This window comes from Corvus moneduloides, chromosome 17 (genome assembly GCF_009650955.1).
Source record: "Corvus moneduloides isolate bCorMon1 chromosome 17, bCorMon1.pri, whole genome shotgun sequence".
NCBI classification, from domain to species: Eukaryota; Metazoa; Chordata; class Aves; order Passeriformes; family Corvidae; genus Corvus; species Corvus moneduloides.
This window is the reverse complement of record NC_045492.1, coordinates 11,937,302-11,956,309: the sequence shown is the minus strand read 5'-3', so window position 1 is coordinate 11,956,309 and position 19,008 is coordinate 11,937,302. Positions and strand designations below refer to the sequence as shown.

General features: G+C 41.3%; 1 protein-coding gene and 1 long non-coding RNA gene across 3 annotated transcripts; one reads left to right on the top strand and one right to left on the bottom strand.

The window, feature by feature from the left end:
* Positions 1-8,592: 8,592 nt before the first annotated feature.
* On the top strand, positions 8,593-15,838 carry C17H20orf85 (chromosome 17 C20orf85 homolog). 2 transcript variants are annotated; one of them, XM_032127105.1, is made up of 4 exons: positions 8,593-8,780; positions 9,313-9,394; positions 10,097-10,195; positions 14,667-15,838. In XM_032127105.1, the coding sequence occupies exons 1-4, from the start codon at positions 8,743-8,745 to the stop codon at positions 14,862-14,864; spliced, it is 417 nt and encodes a 138-aa protein (XP_031982996.1). In that variant the 5' UTR covers positions 8,593-8,742; the 3' UTR covers positions 14,865-15,838. The 2 variants fall into 2 exon arrangements, with proteins under 2 accessions (XP_031982996.1, XP_031982997.1); XM_032127106.1 differs by having other exon boundaries at positions 12,030-15,838.
* Positions 9,485-18,379, bottom strand: LOC116452528. The gene is made up of 3 exons (XR_004243526.1): positions 18,270-18,379; positions 17,878-17,993; positions 9,485-12,906 (listed from the first exon to the last, which is right to left on the bottom strand). It is a non-coding gene; the product is annotated as an uncharacterized LOC116452528 (long non-coding RNA).
* Positions 18,380-19,008: the final 629 nt, after the last annotated feature.

The following is a 19,008-nucleotide window of genomic DNA, read 5'->3' as shown; positions in this document are numbered from 1 at the left end:
GTTAGTAAATGCTAGTGGGTTATGTGTGGAATCAAAGACAGATATAAGTGAAGCATATCGCTGCAGTCATTTCCGATGTCCAGCTCTATCACTAGACCTTTTCCTTCAGCAAAAAATAAAACCGAAACTCTGGAGTATTTGCAATAGTTTTTCTGCCCTTTTCATTGTCATTTTAATTTTTTTCAATGTCAGACAGAGAAGCTGTGCTAATTTAATTAACAATGAAATATGTTCCTCTTGAAATCTTTTTTCTCAGCAGTAGTAAAGTAAAACTGAAGTGAACCACAAAGAACGGTGCTGTTCAAGCAAGTACTGGACAGTTCACAGCCCAGAGCAGGTTATTTTCATTTTATCACAACACTTTTGTTGACAAACAGACTGAACAACCCTGCCACAAGCAAGAGCACTTATCTGTAGTGTTAGTGCAACCAGCTGGGCAGTTCACAGGAGTACTGATCTGGCCCTTGGACAATGCTTTCCTCAGGAGTAGGACTCCCTTACAGAGACACCTGCAGAAGTACAAAGCCTGGAATTTAGTCCTCTCCTGTGAACTGCTGAGGCACTTCAGACTCACAGAACGGGTCACGTTGGAAAGGACCACACTGGGTCATCTGGTCCTGCTTAAGCAGTGTCATCCCAGAGCTCAGTGCAAATAACCATTGCAATTTAACCAAGAAACTTCAGGATTTTAGCACAGAAAGGTATTCCATTGGTTTCAGCAGAAAATCCAGGTAAGAGTGTTAAGGATTCCAGTCCAAAAGAAATTGAAATTAAGGCCCTCTTTCCAAACAGTTAAGCATCTGCTTTGCCTGCTTGAATGAACAGTACAAGTGACTTAATGAGATTGTTAAATAAAATGTTATATATGAAGCAGAACCTTTGCAAGAACTAACCCCTAAAAAATTAAAATTATCAAATTGGAAAAGCAACATTCAATTTCAATTACAAAGGACAAAGCACTGGTGGTTATTGGTCTCCTTATTTACATGGTGTTTATTTAAAGCCATTAATTAACAGAACCCTGAGATCACACATAATGTTGCCTGGGTAGAATTTCTGTTTCCACACCATATACACATGAAATTCAAAGCGAAAGGCTTAAAAGCTTAATGCAATGAAGACAGAAAATATTAAACTTTTCAAATCCTCATTTCTCTGGCCTTTTTCTCACCCCAGTCTCCTATCACTTTTTTTTCCTTAAAAGACATTATGTGTTAGGAGAGCAAAGCAGCCTGGGGAGGTGATATTTTACCATTGTCTGTGCCATTAATGCAGTTAAAAAATCCTCAGACTGGAAAAATCAGACAGATGCATCTTCCAGGTTCACATGTGCCAACTCCATCTGTTAAATCATTAAAACACAGGCTTGGCAGATTCTGGAGAAAAACACATTTGTTTTCACTATAAAGAGGAAGAGTAAACTTTCTTTCTGTTCTTACAACTCTCCCCTCCCCCATAATTACTTTAATGTGAAAGTCTGCATGAGTGGGTACTATTTAAGATGCTACTAAAAGAAGTTTTGATTTAATTGGGATGCTTACGTGTCAAATTATATGTCATAATCCAGGTTAGTCAAAGAACTATTAAACCAAAGTCTATAGATACATTAAGGTGCTTCATCATTTGCCTTTTTATTGCATATATCATATTCCACCACCTATTTAAAAACTGATTTTCCTTACAGGAATGAACCTGTTCATGTTAATTTTAAAGGTGCAGTTTACATAAGGAGCAGAAAATCTGATCAAAGAAAGCTACCAAACCTTGCATAAAGTAATTAATAACAATAAATCTTTTTTTCCAAATCCCCTAATGAACAAAAAATATTTTATACTTTCAGGATAAACAAAAGCAACAAAATCCTAACCTAAATTTAATACCAACATGCTATATTTTCCCAATATCAATACTACTGATATTGGGAAAAGAGATTTATGTTGTCTTTTTCCTACTACAGCACTGTACACCCATTTTTCACTATGGCAGCATTACCTATAGTGCATACATCTAAAAACTGAGCATTTTGAGTGCAACTAAGTATAAAATAGGATGAACCTAGACACAAGTATGACAGTGTGAATAATTTAAATCCCAAGACATCCCATAGCTGCTATTAAAACAACAAATTGCTGCTGAATGCATTTCTTTCTCTTTGTATTCTACAACAGAACAGAATTTCATTTTCCAGGCTTGTTACTTCAAGTAAAATATATCCTATTTAAAGCAAATGTTTGGAAATTGTCTTTTTTGTGTTTGCTTACAGTTTTGCAGCTATTTTCTATCATCATCTAAACAGAGATTTTCTCTGTGCTGTTCTTAATGGCAAAGTAGAGAAATTAAAAGCTGTTTGAGATCAAGATATCTGCTTTTGCAAAATAAATACATTTTCATAAAGGATATTCCACTGCAGTATCCTCAAGTTTCACCAAGTCATCATCCCTGCCGTTCTGTGCATCAGTGCTCATAAAATAGACTTGAAACCAAGATCCCACTTTGTGTGTTACGTAACTGCAACCTTTACTTCTGTCAAAGTACCCATAAAGTGGCTGTAGGAGCTGTTTCTCTCCCAAGAAGCGGTTGAAACATTTCTTTGACTGGAACTGGCAATTCTCCTGCTTTTGGTCATGGGTGAACTGCAGCCTCATGTTTCACCCTCCTCCTCTTCCAAACAGCTTCTGAAAAACCTGATGGAACTTATTCCAACCAGCTATCTCTGCACAGAATTGATGGTGCACTGTGCACTCCACTCACTCCCAACTATGATTCTTTTATTTATGCAGTCCTAGAAGCGTTCCTAGAACCTGGGAAAATTGCAGAACCATTTCTTTGAGTCATCCAACACTTTCCCAAATGTCCTCTTTCACATTACCTACGCACCACTCCCATATGGCTGGGGTCTATCCAGGGAACTGGCTACAGCTTCTCCACTGGAGATCAACCCCAGTAAAGATTAAGTGGAACAGAAAATATTTCCTCAATACTGAGCAACGTAGTATTTACAATCTTATCATTTTTATAAATCCACTGTCAGAACTGTTCTCAGGCAAGACCAAGCCAGCAGAATACAACATGAGTACACCCAAGAAAAAGAAGAAAACACAGGCATATCACAGAACACAGAACAGAAAGAGTACTTAAAGTATTTTCCAACAAAAACTGTCATTTCAAGTATGTACTTTCTAGCAAGTATTTTAATTTATATGCTCAGAGAATGCAGAGGAAAATGTATCCAAAAGAGACAATAAGTTCATCATGTGATGGCTACAAATAGAGAAACCTGAACTTAAAACAAATATCCTTTTAAATTAGAACACAATTAGATGCCGATATCCCATCACTGCCTGCAGTCACCCTCAAGGGAAATTACATGGGACTAACGGAACATTCACTTGTTCTGAAACTTACAGGAGGCTCAAGAAAGTTTCACATGCATTTTACCTCAGAAACAATGTGCTATTTATTCTTCCTAGCAATGATTTTTTACATAGCATTCTGGGATCAAAATGTAATTTTCAACAATAACATATTTTCTGACATTCTCTAAGGAAAAATTACTGGTTTCTTCCCTCTAAAAGGATTTAGATGGGATAACATCTGTGTTGAGATTATTGTGAATATGTTAAACTGACAGCAAGTCTCTAAGGGGCACTGCTCATTAATGTTTTGTGCATAAAATTAAAACTTGAAATATATTTTTCAATCCTTTTTGAATCATTTAAGCAATTCTCATGCAAAGAAACTATTGTGCAGAAATACTATATTTGCAGAGTAGGATATGAAAGCGATTAAAATGTCCCAGACCCCCTGCCTTTCAGGAAAAAGGAAAAAAGGAGATGCTTTCTGATTTGAAACATGCACTGTATTGAAACACAAAATACTTTCAAAGACCATGAAGAGTTTGATTCCAGTTTATACAATGCAACAAAATTTTAAATTGTTTCTTTTCCATCTTTAATTCATATGGTGCCTAGGTACTTCTCCTATCAGCAGGAGAGTTCTGTTAAGTGTTGCACATTGGCATTTACAAGAAATTTTTCCAGTGGCTACAAGTGGTGGCCATATTCTTTGAAAGTGCATCATGGCAGCATTCTGCAAGCTCTCTGCTCAACTGGGGAGCTGTGCTCTGAGACAATGCCTGGTACTCAAGGAGTTTAATGCAAACACCTTCTCTAATTTGAAAGTGACAGAGATCTCCATATCCACAGAACAAATAATTTTGTTTGGAGGGCACCTATACTTCTTCCATCAAGTGCGACAAATGTAAGTGCATCCATCGGGTTTAGTATAAAGCAGTCTCTCACTTAAATCTTTAGTTTGAACAAAAAGGAATGAATCTGCTCAAAACCAAATAAAACTCCAGGAATTACTGAATTTTTCAAGCACAGAAATCTGCATAAAGCTGTAGCTGTAAGTGCCATTTTATGGATAAAAAAGGAACGTATTATCATTGGGAAAACAAACATGCCCTCACTGTTTCGAAAGCCACTGGATAATTACAGCCACAATAAGACGAGAGTTCTAAATTTTGCCACAACATATAATGGTTCTAACCAGGCTGCTAGGTTACGTTCATGAATGGAAATTCAGGAACTCCAATTAACATATTCTTGATGTGATAGACTTTAGCAGGGTTTTTTTTAAATGAAACCAGAGTCTGTGTCAATGGGACTTCATTACTTAAATCACAGTAATCATAACAAGGCAGTCTCAGGCTGCCTACATCTGAAATATTATGCAAAAACATTACAAAAAGACACTGAAGTTATGGTCAAATAGTCCTCTTTTAGACTTCCACACCTCATATTGCAAACTGTGGAGCAGCAAACACAAAACCGCCAGTACTAACTAATATTTTTTGGTAAACATTTTCAATGCAAAAGCCTAAGCATAAATACACAAATGGCTATATAAACATCCATCAGCCCCCTGTGCCAGAGCTGCTCCCATGAAGAAAGAATTACTCTGTGTAACCATGATCTCCACAAGAAAACCAGTTTCCATTAAACCAGACCTTTGCTAGTTTGTGTCGCAAGTGTTCACAAAACAGGTACACAATTCAAAGCGTGATTTAGCAACAATTCTTTAGCACTTGAATCCAAGTATCATGCAGACTCAAATCTCAGCACATTCTGCGGGAGTGGAGATGTCCATAAACAACACTCACAAATCCTTAGATAGAACTCAAAAGAGAACAGGTTTGTTTCCTTCAAGTCATTTCAGACTAGGACACAGAAAGCTTTTGTGTACTCATCTGGATACTTTCTCCATAAACAAGCAATATACAAAGCCTTAATATTCTTTTATCAGGGTACACACACAAGATTTCCAGAAAACCAAAAATTAACTTGAATTTTGAAGAATGCAAACATTAACACAGCCAAAATTGCATTATACAGAGTCTTCAGCAGCAGTAGAAGATTAAGATATCCACCTACCCTGTGTTGCTCTTTTCAGCTCACATCATCTTTTCCTGTCTCTGTTCTGTCTGATGCCATGCAGAAGCACAAGTGCTTGTGGATCCATTCTGTGGAAGAGATTAAAACAGTGAGCTGATTTTCTGTAGAGCCTATTTAAGCTTATTTGGTTCCCTGACTTATTTCACAGAGCAATACCACCTGTGTTTGTGTCAACACAGCATCCTAAAACTTTGCAAAGACCTGGACCTAGCATCCAGCACTGCCCTCCTGCATTGCCCCATCATGTGCTGGTGGAAGCATTTGTACAGCTACACAGAAAACTGTATTTGCATTAACGCATCTCATTTTCCCCTTGGTTAGTTTTAATCCCTATCAGCACCCAGCCTACATTAGGACACAGCACCATAAGCACTGCTTTGGCCGAGAAAAGGGAGTATAGGGGCTGTAAGAAACCCAAACTGCTTCCCCAGGGGCAGGGCGATGCCTGACACAGGTGAAAGGTACCCCAAACTCCAGATATTAATCTGCAACTCTCAAGTTATGGACAGGTTGTAAATTCTTGAAGAACAGTTGTGAGTTCTTGTTCAACAGCGGCACTACTGAACAGCTCAATAATTCCTAATTAGAAGATGACAGGAAGAATTGGAATTCCAGCATTTATGGCCACATCCAGATAGAATTTACCCATCTTAAAAGGCACCAAGTATTGAGACTTGATTCTATTTAAAGATGATACATTGAGTGATGTAGGATCTACTTCAACATTTGTCACATGATGACAAATGCTGTTGTATGTAGCTACAAGATCCAGACTTTCCACAAAAGACTCTGGAATCTCAATAGACCTGTATTCCTGTCAGTCAGTATCATTATTAGCTCATTAAAATCCTATTTCACTTTTTCTCACTGTACAATTCTAATATTGCCCTGTGCTCATAAGAGCCTAATAAGACCTAAGACTAACTACTCATTTACTACATTCCCTCATCTGAGAAGTAAGTACAAAAGACTTGAACATTATAAAGTTCTATTTTCACAGTGTCAGTATAAGTTTCATCTCTCTTGACAAATGCTAGTGCAGTTTAAACCCTGACACAGTAATCTACAGATTTGTTTCATTAACAAATTATCTTTTTCACGGAAAGCATCAAAGCAGTAAGAAGGTTCCTGAGATAAATGTGACTAAGCAGCAGGAGTTAATTAAGTAGGACAATGAGTAAGCATTTATGGGTGTGATAGGAGACCCAGCTGATTTAATTGCTACCCTAATTATCAATTAGAGAATCAAGAAATGGCATGTAAGTGAAATATTCCATTTGTTGATACTTTAATGATTTTCAGAGACCCAGAAGAGCAGTATTAATTGCTATTTTAGAACTACAGGAGGAGTTTTCATTCTCCTCTTACTCAAACAGAGGTTCTTAGTACTTCTAAAATGACTAATAAATGTATATAGTCTTCTCATACTCAAATATTTAAGGGCTCTAGATCCTTTGGATTTTTCTTTAAAAAAGTCTAGCAATTAAACATTCAAACACACAGCCTATAAACCCTTCAGCTGAAGTCAAAACCTTTCTGTGTTTATTTTCTAATAAGGATAATAAGTGCCCAGTGGTGTGAGAGTCCCATTAACTATTTCCAGGGTGTTTACACAAGTCCATTTCCAGACAAATCCAAAGAGGTCAGGGAACCATTTAAACCCAAGAGGGCAAAGAGCCAGCTGGCTCCACTCATTGTTGAAGCATTTTATCCAGCAAGTGCAAGAAAATAAAATTACCAAAAAATTCATGTAGAGCCAAAAATATTAATATATTGGAACACAAAGAACCCTTTACAAGCTGTAAATATATTCTGGGTTCTACAAAGAAGCCAAAAAGCACGTTGAGGTCTTTCTCAGAACTTCTGTCATAGGCATGTAGCTTGTAAAGAACATTCATCAGAAAAAGAGATCAGGCAGACACTGTATCACAGGACTGGGGTTGTTTCCCAATGAAATTATCAAAAGACAATTTTGGTGTGAAACAAGAGGAACCAGGCACAGGACAGCAGGTTAAAAAGCAGCTTTCCAGCACCTTAACCCAAACGTGTTTTCCTACATTTAAAGACACCCAAAAAAAAAATTACCAAGCACTTCCCCGGCTTCCTGAGGGGCCTAAAGAAAGCACGGAATGAGAGTTTGCTGCTTTATTCCCAGAAATGCAGCTGCGGTACCACCACAGAACTTCCAAAGGACAACCCAACAGGATATCCAAAAAACGTGCGAGCACTTCCCGACCTTTCATTCAAGGGCTCCAGCCCCTCCCACCTCCTGTGCCCGCCCACACGAGTTCCCGTCCCGCCCACACGGGCTCCCGTCCCTCCCGCACGGGCTCCCGTCCCTCCCACACGGGCTCCGGCTCCTCCCACACGGGCTCCCGCCCCTCCCACACGGGCTCCGGCTCCTCCCACACGGGCTCCCGCCCCTCCCACACGGGCTCCCGCCGCTCCCACACGGGCTCCCGCTCCTCCCACACGGGCTCCCGTCCCTCCCACACGGGCTCCGGCTCCTCCCACACGGGCTCCCGCCCCTCCCACACGGGCTCCCGTCCCTCCCACACGGGCTCCCGCCGCTCCCACACGGGCTCCCGCCCCTCCCACACGGGCTCCCGTCCCTCCCGCACGGGCTCCCGTCCCTCCCGCACGGGCTCCCGTCCCTCCCACACGGGCTCCGGCTCCTCCCACACGGGCTCCCGTCCCTCCCGCACGGGCTCCCGCTCCTCCCGCACGGGCTCCCGTCCCTCCCGCACGGGCTCCCGCCGCTCCCGCACGGGCTCCCGTCCCTCCCGCACGGGCTCCCGCCGCTCCCGCACGGGCTCCCGCCCCTCCCGCACGGGCTCCCGCCCCTCCCGCACGGGCTCCCGCCGCTCCCACACGGGCTCCCGCCCCTCCCGCACGGGCTCCCGCCGCTCCCGCACGGGCTCCGGCCCCTCCCACACGGGCTCCCGCCGCTCCCACACGGGCTCCCGCCCCTCCCGCACGGGCTCCCGCCGCTCCCACACGGGCTCCCGTCCCTCCCACACGGGCTCCCGCCGCTCCCACACGGGCTCCCGTCCCTCCCACACGGGCTCCGGCTCCTCCCACACGGGCTCCCGTCCCTCCCACACGGGCTCCGGCTCCTCCCACACGGGCTCCCGTCCCTCCCACACGGGCTCCCGTCCCTCCCACACGGGCTCCCGCCGCTCCCACACGGGCTCCCGCCCCTCCCGCCGCCGTTGCCCCGCAACGCCCGGGCGGTCGCGGCGAATTCCTGCTCCCCCCGGAGCTGAGGCGCCGCGGCTTCGGCCTGATGGAGGCCTGCAACTTCATAGCGCAGGACGACAACTGGTAACAGCCCCGTCCGGCTCCGGCAGCCGCTGCTGCTCTGCTGCTGCTCCCCTCCACCTTCCCCTCCCGCCCTGGGCTGCCCCGCAGCTCCGCGCTGAAAGTTCTCGTGTGTTTAAAGTGCGCTGGGTAAAGCGTGCCTTGGTGAAAAAGTCAGGGCTTTTAGAGCTGGCTCCAGCGCTCCCCTCCTTCCCCACCCGGTGTGGGGACGGGGCATCTCGTCAGTCAACACAGTAAATGGAAGTATGTTGAAAGCACATTGGTGCTTACTTTTCAACCTCCTCCGCTTCTTAACAAACATAATTTAAAGGCAGTGCGTTCATACGCGCTGTTTCAAACCTTTGGGAGGTATTTTCCCATTAGTTCTGAGTCAGACAATGATAATTTGTACATAAACTTGCTGTTTTGAGGTGGAAATTTAAAGATTCCTGCTAAAGTGCTGTGCTTTGTGACATCAATAGTTGGGTTGGTGTGTTGGGGGGTTTTTTAACTAAAGTTTTCAAAGTAATCTTAAGTATTTGTCTGTTTGTTTCAGGAAAAAACGTGTTGAAAGTGAAGGAGACGCTGCAAAAAGATGGGCTGACAAATGGGGATTTTTGAAAACACCTCTTGAGGAGGTAAAATTGAATGGCGTATAAGCAACATGAAATCTGCTTGTGCACAGCTTTATCTGGACACAAAGTTATGAGAGCACAGAAGACTAGAAATGTAGTGAGTATGCTTTACTAAGCTGGCATCCGAGGTGGCAACTGCACTACTTTTGAGATGGTTCAAATATTCAGTTTTCTTCTGACTAAAATACATCAAGTGGTAATTTATATGCTGTGCATATTCTGAAATATTTCTCTTGAGAAGCATGACTCCTAATAGTGCTAACAAGTACTAGATGCATACTGACAGGAAAATATTTCCCCTTTGTCTCTCCATATGGTATTTTAAAAATTTAGGGGAAAAGGTTCCAGCTAATTAAATTGTCAGTGAGGGAATCTACAACCAACAAAAATATTTGGAGTGATGTCTCTTCTCAGTGATGTTTAGATATTAGAATACAGTAGCAAATGATGTTACATTTGGAATCACAGTATTTCATTGCTGAAGAACAGGACTGATGCAGCCCTACATAGTTATAAGTGTAGTTTGCATGTCCTCCGAAACAAAAAAATCCAGTAATTTCCAAAGCACTGAAATAAGTAGCCCTGCTTGATGTGGAAAGAACGGGAAATTCAGATGCAACAATGAGGGGAATCATGTGGCTATCTCATATTACAGTATATTTCAAAAGATGAAGAGTCCAGTTTTTAATTATGTTTGGGTTTTAGTTGATTGGAGATGAAAAGAAAGAAGATGCAAAGCCCAAGATACAGCTTCCAGATCACCTGCAGGTTCGACCTGTGACACCTGTGGAAAAATACATTAAGGTTAGAAAATCATTTTAAAATTGCAATACAGCAACATCTGTCTTAAGAAACCACACAAGCCCTAAACCCCAGTTTTCTTACAGAAGGGGATCTTTAACTAATGGTCAAAGAGTTTGCAACCCAAGCTATGCTTTAAAAGCATTTGTTTAAGACAAGGAATTGCCCTTAGGATATGGTCGTAATTTTTCTACCTTTATTTAAGAGTGTGCTTTTTGGCAGAGATAATGCCACTGTCCTCTTCAGTAGCACAAATTAATAAGAAGCCAGTTCTAATACGCCAAGTCATAATTATTTTGTTTTATTTGATTTATATGTACATTCAGAGTCTTAAAGCTGTCAAACAGCTGGAGAGTAGAATGTGACTGATGGTTTAATTTATAAACATGGTGTGTCAGGATCACCAATGAACAGGGTAACTCCACATGCAGCTAAAGCAGTGACACTGGGAGAGGAACGTACTCACAAAAGGGGAAGCAGAATATGCTAACGAAAAGGAAGGTTAGTTCACTTAGAGAAGATTAGGAAGATAAGAGAGATTGGAAATCTTACTTGCTGAACTAGCTTTCTTTCAAAGGATTCCAAGGGTGAAGAGATAACGTGAGGAAGTAGTAAAAGCTTTTACTGAGATTAAATTAAAATTAAGAGCTAGTGCTCAGTGTGGCAAAGAAATGAAATGGCATAATTTCTGTCATTAGTGCTACTTGTTCTTCAGTTTTGTCCAAAACCTCCAATCTCAGTCAAGTTGCGGTTTCAGTCGAGTCTCAGCCCCGTGAGGGTGTTGGTGCATTAACAAACCCTGCAGTTACCAGCTGCTCCTCAAGTGTGCAGAGCCTGGTGCACATTGGAACAGTTTCCATTTCACCTCAGAACTCGGAGGAAGAGAAGGGTTAGCTGTGACTTAGGTCACCCTTTACATATTCAGAGTGAAGTTTCATGCATCCTTTTCAGAACTGTGTGTCTTTCTGCACATTTACCCTGTGGTAACAGTCAAATCTGTTCTCTCTAGGTTAGACTAATAAAAGCTTCTGCATCGTCCCCTCCCCCAGACTGAAAGTGGGACATGATTTCCTTCATTATCCCGCTCAGTGGGTGGCACTTTTGGCCATAAAAATTATCTTTTCTAAGGAACTGCTCCACCTAAATATCATAAACATTTTCTAATCTTGGCCAAGGAACAAAGTGAAGCAACTCTGGCAAGAGAACTGAAACATTGTTCTCTTGCTGTGTATTTCTCTGCTAAGTCCCCAGATGCTGAAATGATAGAACGTGCCCAATTGAGATGATTCAGCCAAAGTAAGCACAGCAGTCACTGAACAGAGTCTGTTGGCTTTTGTTTTGTTTCCTTTTTAGCTAAATTAGTTGCAGATTAACTCACCCATCTTTTAAAGTAGAGAGAAGGTAGAAAGAATAAGTAATTCTTGATGCAAAAGCCAACTTGGTTGGTAGTATCTTTGGCATTTGAACTTAAAATTATTATTCCATAGCTGCATTGCTACCAAATATATTACAGCAAGGAGAAAGCACTATTTCTCCTGTTTACAGCAGTTAATTAGTTTTAAAGATGATTATGATGATTATCTTCAGCTTTAGTCTTTTTCCATACATAATAATGATAAAATTCTTCTCCTAATAACATAAAGCAATTAGAGCCCTTAGTATTGAACCAAACTTAAAAAAAAAAAAAGAAAAAAAAAAAGAATTCCACCATACACTACTAAACAATGATTTGATTTTTGGTTTTAGAACACTATAGCACACAAGACAATGTTGCATGACAGAAACTGCAATCAAAAACCTCTTCATAATTCAATTTTACATGTTACTTTGATTTTAGGTGCTTCCATCTCCTCCAGTACCTAAAACTACCCAGGGATTTATTGGCTGGAGATCAGGTGTTCCAGGGCTGGCACTTGAACATGATTATCAAATCCAAAGCTGCAAAGGAACTGTCTGTAATATGAAGTGACCATGTGAGCCTTCTGAGTGACATTATGAAATAAAGAGTTAGGCACATAGATGCATCTGCATTCCTAAGGAAACATCCTGTAGTGGACTGTTGGACTGTTGATCATTTGTGCTATTTATGTACAAATCCAAAATCATTTTGGTAAAGTGTGAACATTTTAATTTTACTTAATTGAATCTATGGCATCCAAGCTGTTAACTCTGCTTCAGAGCTTCTGCTTGTAACTTAGAAATAACAATGAATAAACTCAGATAAAGATCACAAAGCAGGTACTATTTTTATTAGCACTAATAAAACTATAATTTAGAAATATTCATTGGAAGTTGGAATGACAATGCAAATTATAATTGTTTCTTCATGAGAACCTCTACTCATAAAATCCCCATGATTATAAAATACACTGGTTTTGTGTTGGGTGTGCTTTGTAGGTGTTTTGTGTAGTTACACACATAAGTAAGTGAGTACTTCCCAGTAAAGAAATAAAGTACACAAAGGCCACAGTGACACAAAATCACTTTGAAAAATCAGTTTTGGTATCAAAAGAGGGTTTTTTCTATTAGTTGATCAGTATGCAAATGGGTTATAAAGGATCACTTGAGTTTTGTGTATACCAATATGTGCACCAACCAGGAAGAGATGCTCAGAGCCAGCAGAGGATTGCACCGTGAGTTACTGGGGTAGCTCCCTCAGTGCCATGGAATTCAGTCTTGCACTTCATTATGTATCTGAAGATTTGCCAGGATTTCTGGAAATTCAGAAGGAGACTCAGCAACTGTTTGCACGATATAATTCTAACTGGCCAAGGTGTTTAAACCAGAAGGTTGTTTAAACAAAAAAGACCTTCCAAGAAATCAACACAGGGCGCTCCCTCTAACTCCTTATCACATAAAGAGGAAAAGTTTCCCTCTTTAATCCTGCTGCAAGATCTCCTTTGTGCTCTGCAGCCATCAATATCTACTGCTTGAGTCAGCACTAAGTCCTTGGCTTTCACAGCAGTAAGACAGCAGCTAGTGTTTGTTCTTCCCTTCTTCCCAAGAAATGACTCACAATGATCAACATCCCACCTTTTTTTTTTTTACATCCATTTCCAAATGCCCACAAAATAATAATATTTTACTTTTTTCCATATTCTTTACAAATAATGGAGAAGTGAGTCATATCCTTTGGAAAGATTACCCAAGAATGAGAACACATAGCAGAAGTAACTTCAGACACTTCACTTAAAAACCAGAATAAAGAATAATTTGGAATCAGCCTCTGGAAACTTAAGTTAAATTGCAGTTTAGCTACTAACCATAACCTGTGCACACTGTTCTTTGAACAACCAAGGTAATTGTTAGAACAATATTTTAAATCAGTGTGCTTTCTTGTCATTGCCAGGTTTGTATCTCTTGCTTATTTTAATCACGTGGTGTGTGGTTCTTCAGTTTATTTTAAGGCCATAAGATCTTATTCTTGTCTGATTTATATAAACAGGTAAAATAATGATTAATATGTAATTTAGTAGCAATTAAATTACATTCATTCAGGCCAAATGAAAGGGGAACTTCAAGACCACTGGCTTTTAAAGAGTTATATTGAAGAACCAAAGCTGGCACCAAATACCTAGTGGACGTTTGTATGAAGTGAAATCCAAATCCAGATGAGCCATGATTTGATTTTGAAAACCAAAATAAATTCTTTGTCTAGCATCTACAGTTGGATATTCCTGAATCCTATTCCAATGTCTGACTATTAACTCTGTACTAACAGTAAGGGGTTTGTATTGTACATTCTGTCATTTAAGGTACCCTTGCTCCAGGAGATACTTTGATAAGACACTAATTTGGGATGTGCAAGGAGTACAGTCTAAAATTTTAAGTAATTTCTTTATCATAAATCTGTCAGTCATTATTTGTCCCATGTATTCAGGGTTTTGGTGTTTTGTGAAACTAGAAACCTGACTTTCTTTTCCAAACACTTCTACCATTTTACATGAAAAAAATTGTGTAGAAGTTGTGGATTTGCAGCTGACAAAGGACTGCCCAGTCATCTGCCCCAGTTGTGAATCCTAAAGGTTGATACAGAATTATTGTATCACCTTGGAATGTTTGAAACCTGGCCTTTAATTTGTGGAAATTAACCTATTTATTGGAACCAGGTGGGGTACATAAATGCCACTGCACACTGTAAAATATCCCACATCTCCAAGGTCAGGATAGTGTTAGTAAACTCTGCACACACCAGAAAATGCTTCAAAACAAAATTAAATCACTTCAAAAATGCAGCAAAAGTCTAAGCAATTTTAATTCTGCATAAAAGTGTTAGACCTGTGTTTCTGTGCAAGTCAGAGCAGAACCAAAATATGAGAACAAGATGTAAGTGTATTTAGACATCTTCGATGCTTCAACCAAAATTTCATTTGTTCTTTTGCAAAGCTTCTGGTGAGCACAGGGGGCTGCAGAGCAACTCCTTGGTTGACTAAAATTTTTCAGAAAGCTGAAGCCATCTTGCCTTTGTTTTCAGGTAAACTTTGCTAACAGACTCATTTTACAGAAGAGCTATGGATGGTCTTTCAGAACTGCACACACAGAAATGTTACTGGATCTGATACCCAGTCACCAGAGCCAGAGGTGGAAACAAGTCAGCCCCACATCAGCCACCAAGGATGTATTCCTGCAGGTGCTCTCCTGGGCGTGTGATGAAATAACAGCAGAGGCTTAAACGGCAGCTGTATTTGCATTGAAGAACTATGAAATCAGAATTATCTTTTTCACAAGCACTTACTTTACAAACAACAAAATTGAGGGACAAAAACCTGTTGTTTTGCTTCACAGTGTGTTCTTTTCTGTGCTGCTAGAACTAGCACAGAACTGGCACTTGCTATTTATAATTCCATTAATATAAGATACTTTACCAGGAGCTCAGAGTCAAAAAATTGCTATTTATTTAAAATGCATTTCACAGAGAATAAAGATTTTTTATTAGATCATAGTTGCTGGTGATTCTGAGTAAGTAGCACTAAGGTTGCAATCACCATACAAGTGTTGCTGTACATTTGGGAAGAACTAAAGTGAAAAGCAACTACAGCCTGTACACAGACAAGTGATACAGTGCCCAGAAGGGTGCTTGGAGAATAAACCTACTCAGTGGTGTGCATGAGACATCTCTGCAGTGACATGATGTGACATCCCAATGACACCCACTGCAGTCCTAAGCCTGAGCACAAACTCCTGTTTCCAGTTCCTCCTACTGGCTGCTCTGTCAGCCTGAGGTAACTTTAGTCCTGAGATTGTTTCCTTACAAAACAGAGGATGTAGATTTTATTGTTATAATTTTCAGACACTTCCCATTCAGAGACATAATTTCCTCCTTTAGTGAAGGATTCTTTTTGGTTCGTTCCACATTGTACGAAGTAGCAAAGTGACAAACGTTAATCTGGCAACCAGACCAGAAACCTCTGCTCCCCTGTGAAGCCCAGCCCAGGCCCTCCTTGCTTTAGGTTCCTCAATGTGTTTTGCTTTGTTCCCCTTGAAACCCTGCCCTTGTAGCAAGACAGATAAGGCCTGCTCACAGACTATTACCTTCTTCCTGACTCCTGTGGTTTTCACATCCCATCAAATTGTCGTTTAGCTGAAAGCATGTCAGACCATTTCACAGGACCATACTGGGATAAATTTAACTGTACTGGAAATTGATACTGTTGTGCTGTGAAACTGATTGGGTTGGAAGTGAACAAAACATCATTCTTCAGTCATACACGGAAAAGACTAATGCTATTGAGAAAAAAAATTTAAAACATAACAATTCTGTTAACCTCATGTGTCCTGTTTTAGGTGAGCTGCACTGTGCAGTTACATGTGAGATCTGGCTGAAATTTGAAAGTGATTGATCAGTACAATTTGCTTTAATTAATGGAAATTACACCTTTACACTTTGTGGTCACAAGTTGTGTATGTGGCCCAAGTGACTCAACTTTGAATTTGGTCCTTTCCCCCTCCCTGCTTTACTACAGAAGCGAATAAACTAAAAATTCACTAAATATTGAAATATACCTGTGGACTTCAAAGCACAAAAACAGATACAACAATGAAGAAATAAGCAGAACAAAGAGTCTTCACTCCCCAGCAGAACCACGCTTTCAGTTTGGTGGCTCCACTGACCCAGCAGCTTCCCTGGGTGCAAGATCAGCCTTGCAGGTACCAGACTGGGATTAAATGTGGACACAGCTCTTGTTAAGCAAAGTTTTTAACAGCTCTAATAACACTATTTAGAGTTCCAATACAGGGCGTGTAGAAGGTGCCATTTTCTCTGCTTCCTTGATAAAGGCTCTTTATTCAGTCCATTTTCCCGTCTGCTTTCCCAAAAGATCGTAATTGAGGACAGCAGCCTTGCGCCTAAACAAGCCGTGGCAGCCCTCGGCCCCCACCCCTGCACGCACATTTCTGTCTCCGGCTTTCCCAGCGATGCCTCCAGGCTGCCGAGTGACAACCCGGCTAATCCGTGCTGCTCCAGCCTGACCCGAACCTGACAATGCCTTCTCACTTCCCGCAGCCGCCCAGCAGCCCCCCCTTTCTCCTCCCGAAGTGAGAGACGGGCAATGCTTTTATTCCTCACTGGGGAGCAAGACGAGCCCGGCTCTGCTCGTGAATCTCCTCTGCTCGCTGACATGCGTCAGACACAACATTCTCATCCTTAAAAGCTGGAGCAAAACAAAAACAAAGCAAGAGCCCAAAAAACCCCCAGTGAGCTCCAGTCCCTGTCTGGAAAAATTAAACAGCCATTATGCTGTTATTGCCAGAGCCCATGGATGTCCTTTGTTTCAGTGAAAGCTGTGTGATTTCTCTGCTCCCATCACGTGCATTACAGCTTCCATCTCGGCACTACACTGGTTAATGAGCAAACCCCACATATTTACAGTCTCTCAGGAGAAGCCGAGATCCAACTGACAGGCTGGCAAGAAAGCATGGAGGGACAAGGTTGATGACTTGGACATGGAGATCTTGTCCCCCATCTCATTTCCTTCTTGGCTGTAGTCACAAGCAAAGTTGGGAGCTCTCTGTGGCAACAAAACAGCCCTTCCTGGTTAAACCAAGGCCTGAGAAGTCAGGCTGGCTGTGCTGCTTCTGCACAGATCAACAGGGTGTAGGGGCAGTGGTGCTCCTGGATCAGAGAACTCTGCTCCAGGAGATGGGCCCTGAATACTTAAGGTAGGAAAATTCACTTTAACCTACAATTTTTGGGAGTCTTGAGCCAGCTCTGGCAGGTAAAGGGAACACTGCAGTGCAAACTGGACAATAACATGGTTCCCAGAGAGCACTGCGGATGCTTTTGCTCTCCCAGAAGCTGTGTCCACAATAATTTGAGTTACTTATGTGAAGATGAGGAAAGTTTCACCAGCTCTCACCATAGATTTGACCAAAGCAGGTTTTTCACCATGTTTGTTTGCCTTTTAGTTCTTGGTTTTTTTGTAGGAGTGCTGAGCATATCAGTATTTTACTGAGATAACCACAAGCAATGGACAGCTCGAGCCTTACTCCTTCACCTTGGGCCAGAGCTGTTTAACTTGAGAGGGAACAACCTTCTTCATACTCAACAAATCTCAATTAAAATGTCCTGCATGCATGTATGCAGCATTCTACACTTAAAGGACTCAAGAAGGAGAAAGGATTGCCTAAATCTGCTTCCCATTTTCCTTTCATTTGCACCGTTGGAGTCACTGCTAATCTATCCTTACCTGTCAGCAGTGACAGGCAGGACCAGGCTGGTTCTGCTGGGCAGCCAGACCCCGGTACTCTGTGTGCCCCTCTCAGCTCACTGGTCCTGCTGGGGTTAACCAGCTGTTGAGGGTTTCTGGAACACAGAAAACACCAAATTACAGAAACACTGCAATTATTTGGAATGTATTTTACATTCATTTCATGTGTGTGTTTGGCAGTGTTGCTAGAGTTGTTTTTGGAGTTGAATAAAGCACATGCAGAGAGTGGTCATGGATGTGTGAAAGCATCCAAATATGAGAATGGTTCTTCAAACCTAGTGAGCCAAATCTCTTTCTCTTTTGAAGAAGGGCTCTATAATGATGATTTATACATTTTTACCGTGGAAAAGTAGATAAATACACAGTATTACCTTGTAATCCTTGTGAACAGTCCCCATAAGGGCAGGTGACAGCCAGAATGCAGAGTTTATCCTATACCTCTGGTTCTAAAAGGTTGTTTTGTTCACCTGGTCTTGCCCAAACCCTGTGGGGTAATATAATGAAACATAAAAATACTAAGTCTCACAAGACTATGGTTCCAGCTCAGGTCTCTCACAACACTAACAAAACAAACAAGCTTCACTTTCTCGCCTGATGACTACAGCCTCCCCTGAAAAATTACAGCTTTATTATGCATAATTCAATTTCATCAACTGCTTTTCTTTATTGTCCCTTCTAATTATGCACACATGTATTTGTTATTTATTGCAATACATAAATCATGCCCCAAGCATGGCACAGAAGTACACACACACTTCCTATGCAAGAAGAATGGAAAAAATCAGTCAAGCCAGTCATGGATATACTTAGTCCCCTGTCCCATTCTGGATTTGTAGGTGTTTGTACAGATTCAGAAACCACATCTGAATTCTGTCTGAATTCTCTCTTGGGTTGTTACAAGGGCATTAATTACCTGCATTCTATAATGTATCACAACACCTTTAAATGGTTTTTATTTCTGAAAAGCAAGGTCAGATGCACAGAAGCTTTTATGCTGCTGGCAGCCTAATGATGACAACACAGTAACTCAATTTGTTGCCTAATTTTGGCACAGTGAAGCTCGGGTCAGTGGTGCCACATGGATTACTTTTAAACTCTGGTCATGATTCC

Coding starts and splice junctions, on each gene's coding strand:
- C17H20orf85 (XM_032127105.1), top strand. CDS start 8,743: ATGGAGGCCTGCAACTTCATAGCGCAGGACGACAACTG. Junction 9,395..10,096: donor TGAAAACACCTCTTGAGGAG/GTAAAATTGAAT, acceptor TTTGGGTTTTAG/TTGATTGGAGATGAAAAGAA. Junction 10,196..14,666: donor CTGTGGAAAAATACATTAAG/GTTAGAAAATCA, acceptor CTTTGTTTTCAG/GTAAACTTTGCTAACAGACT.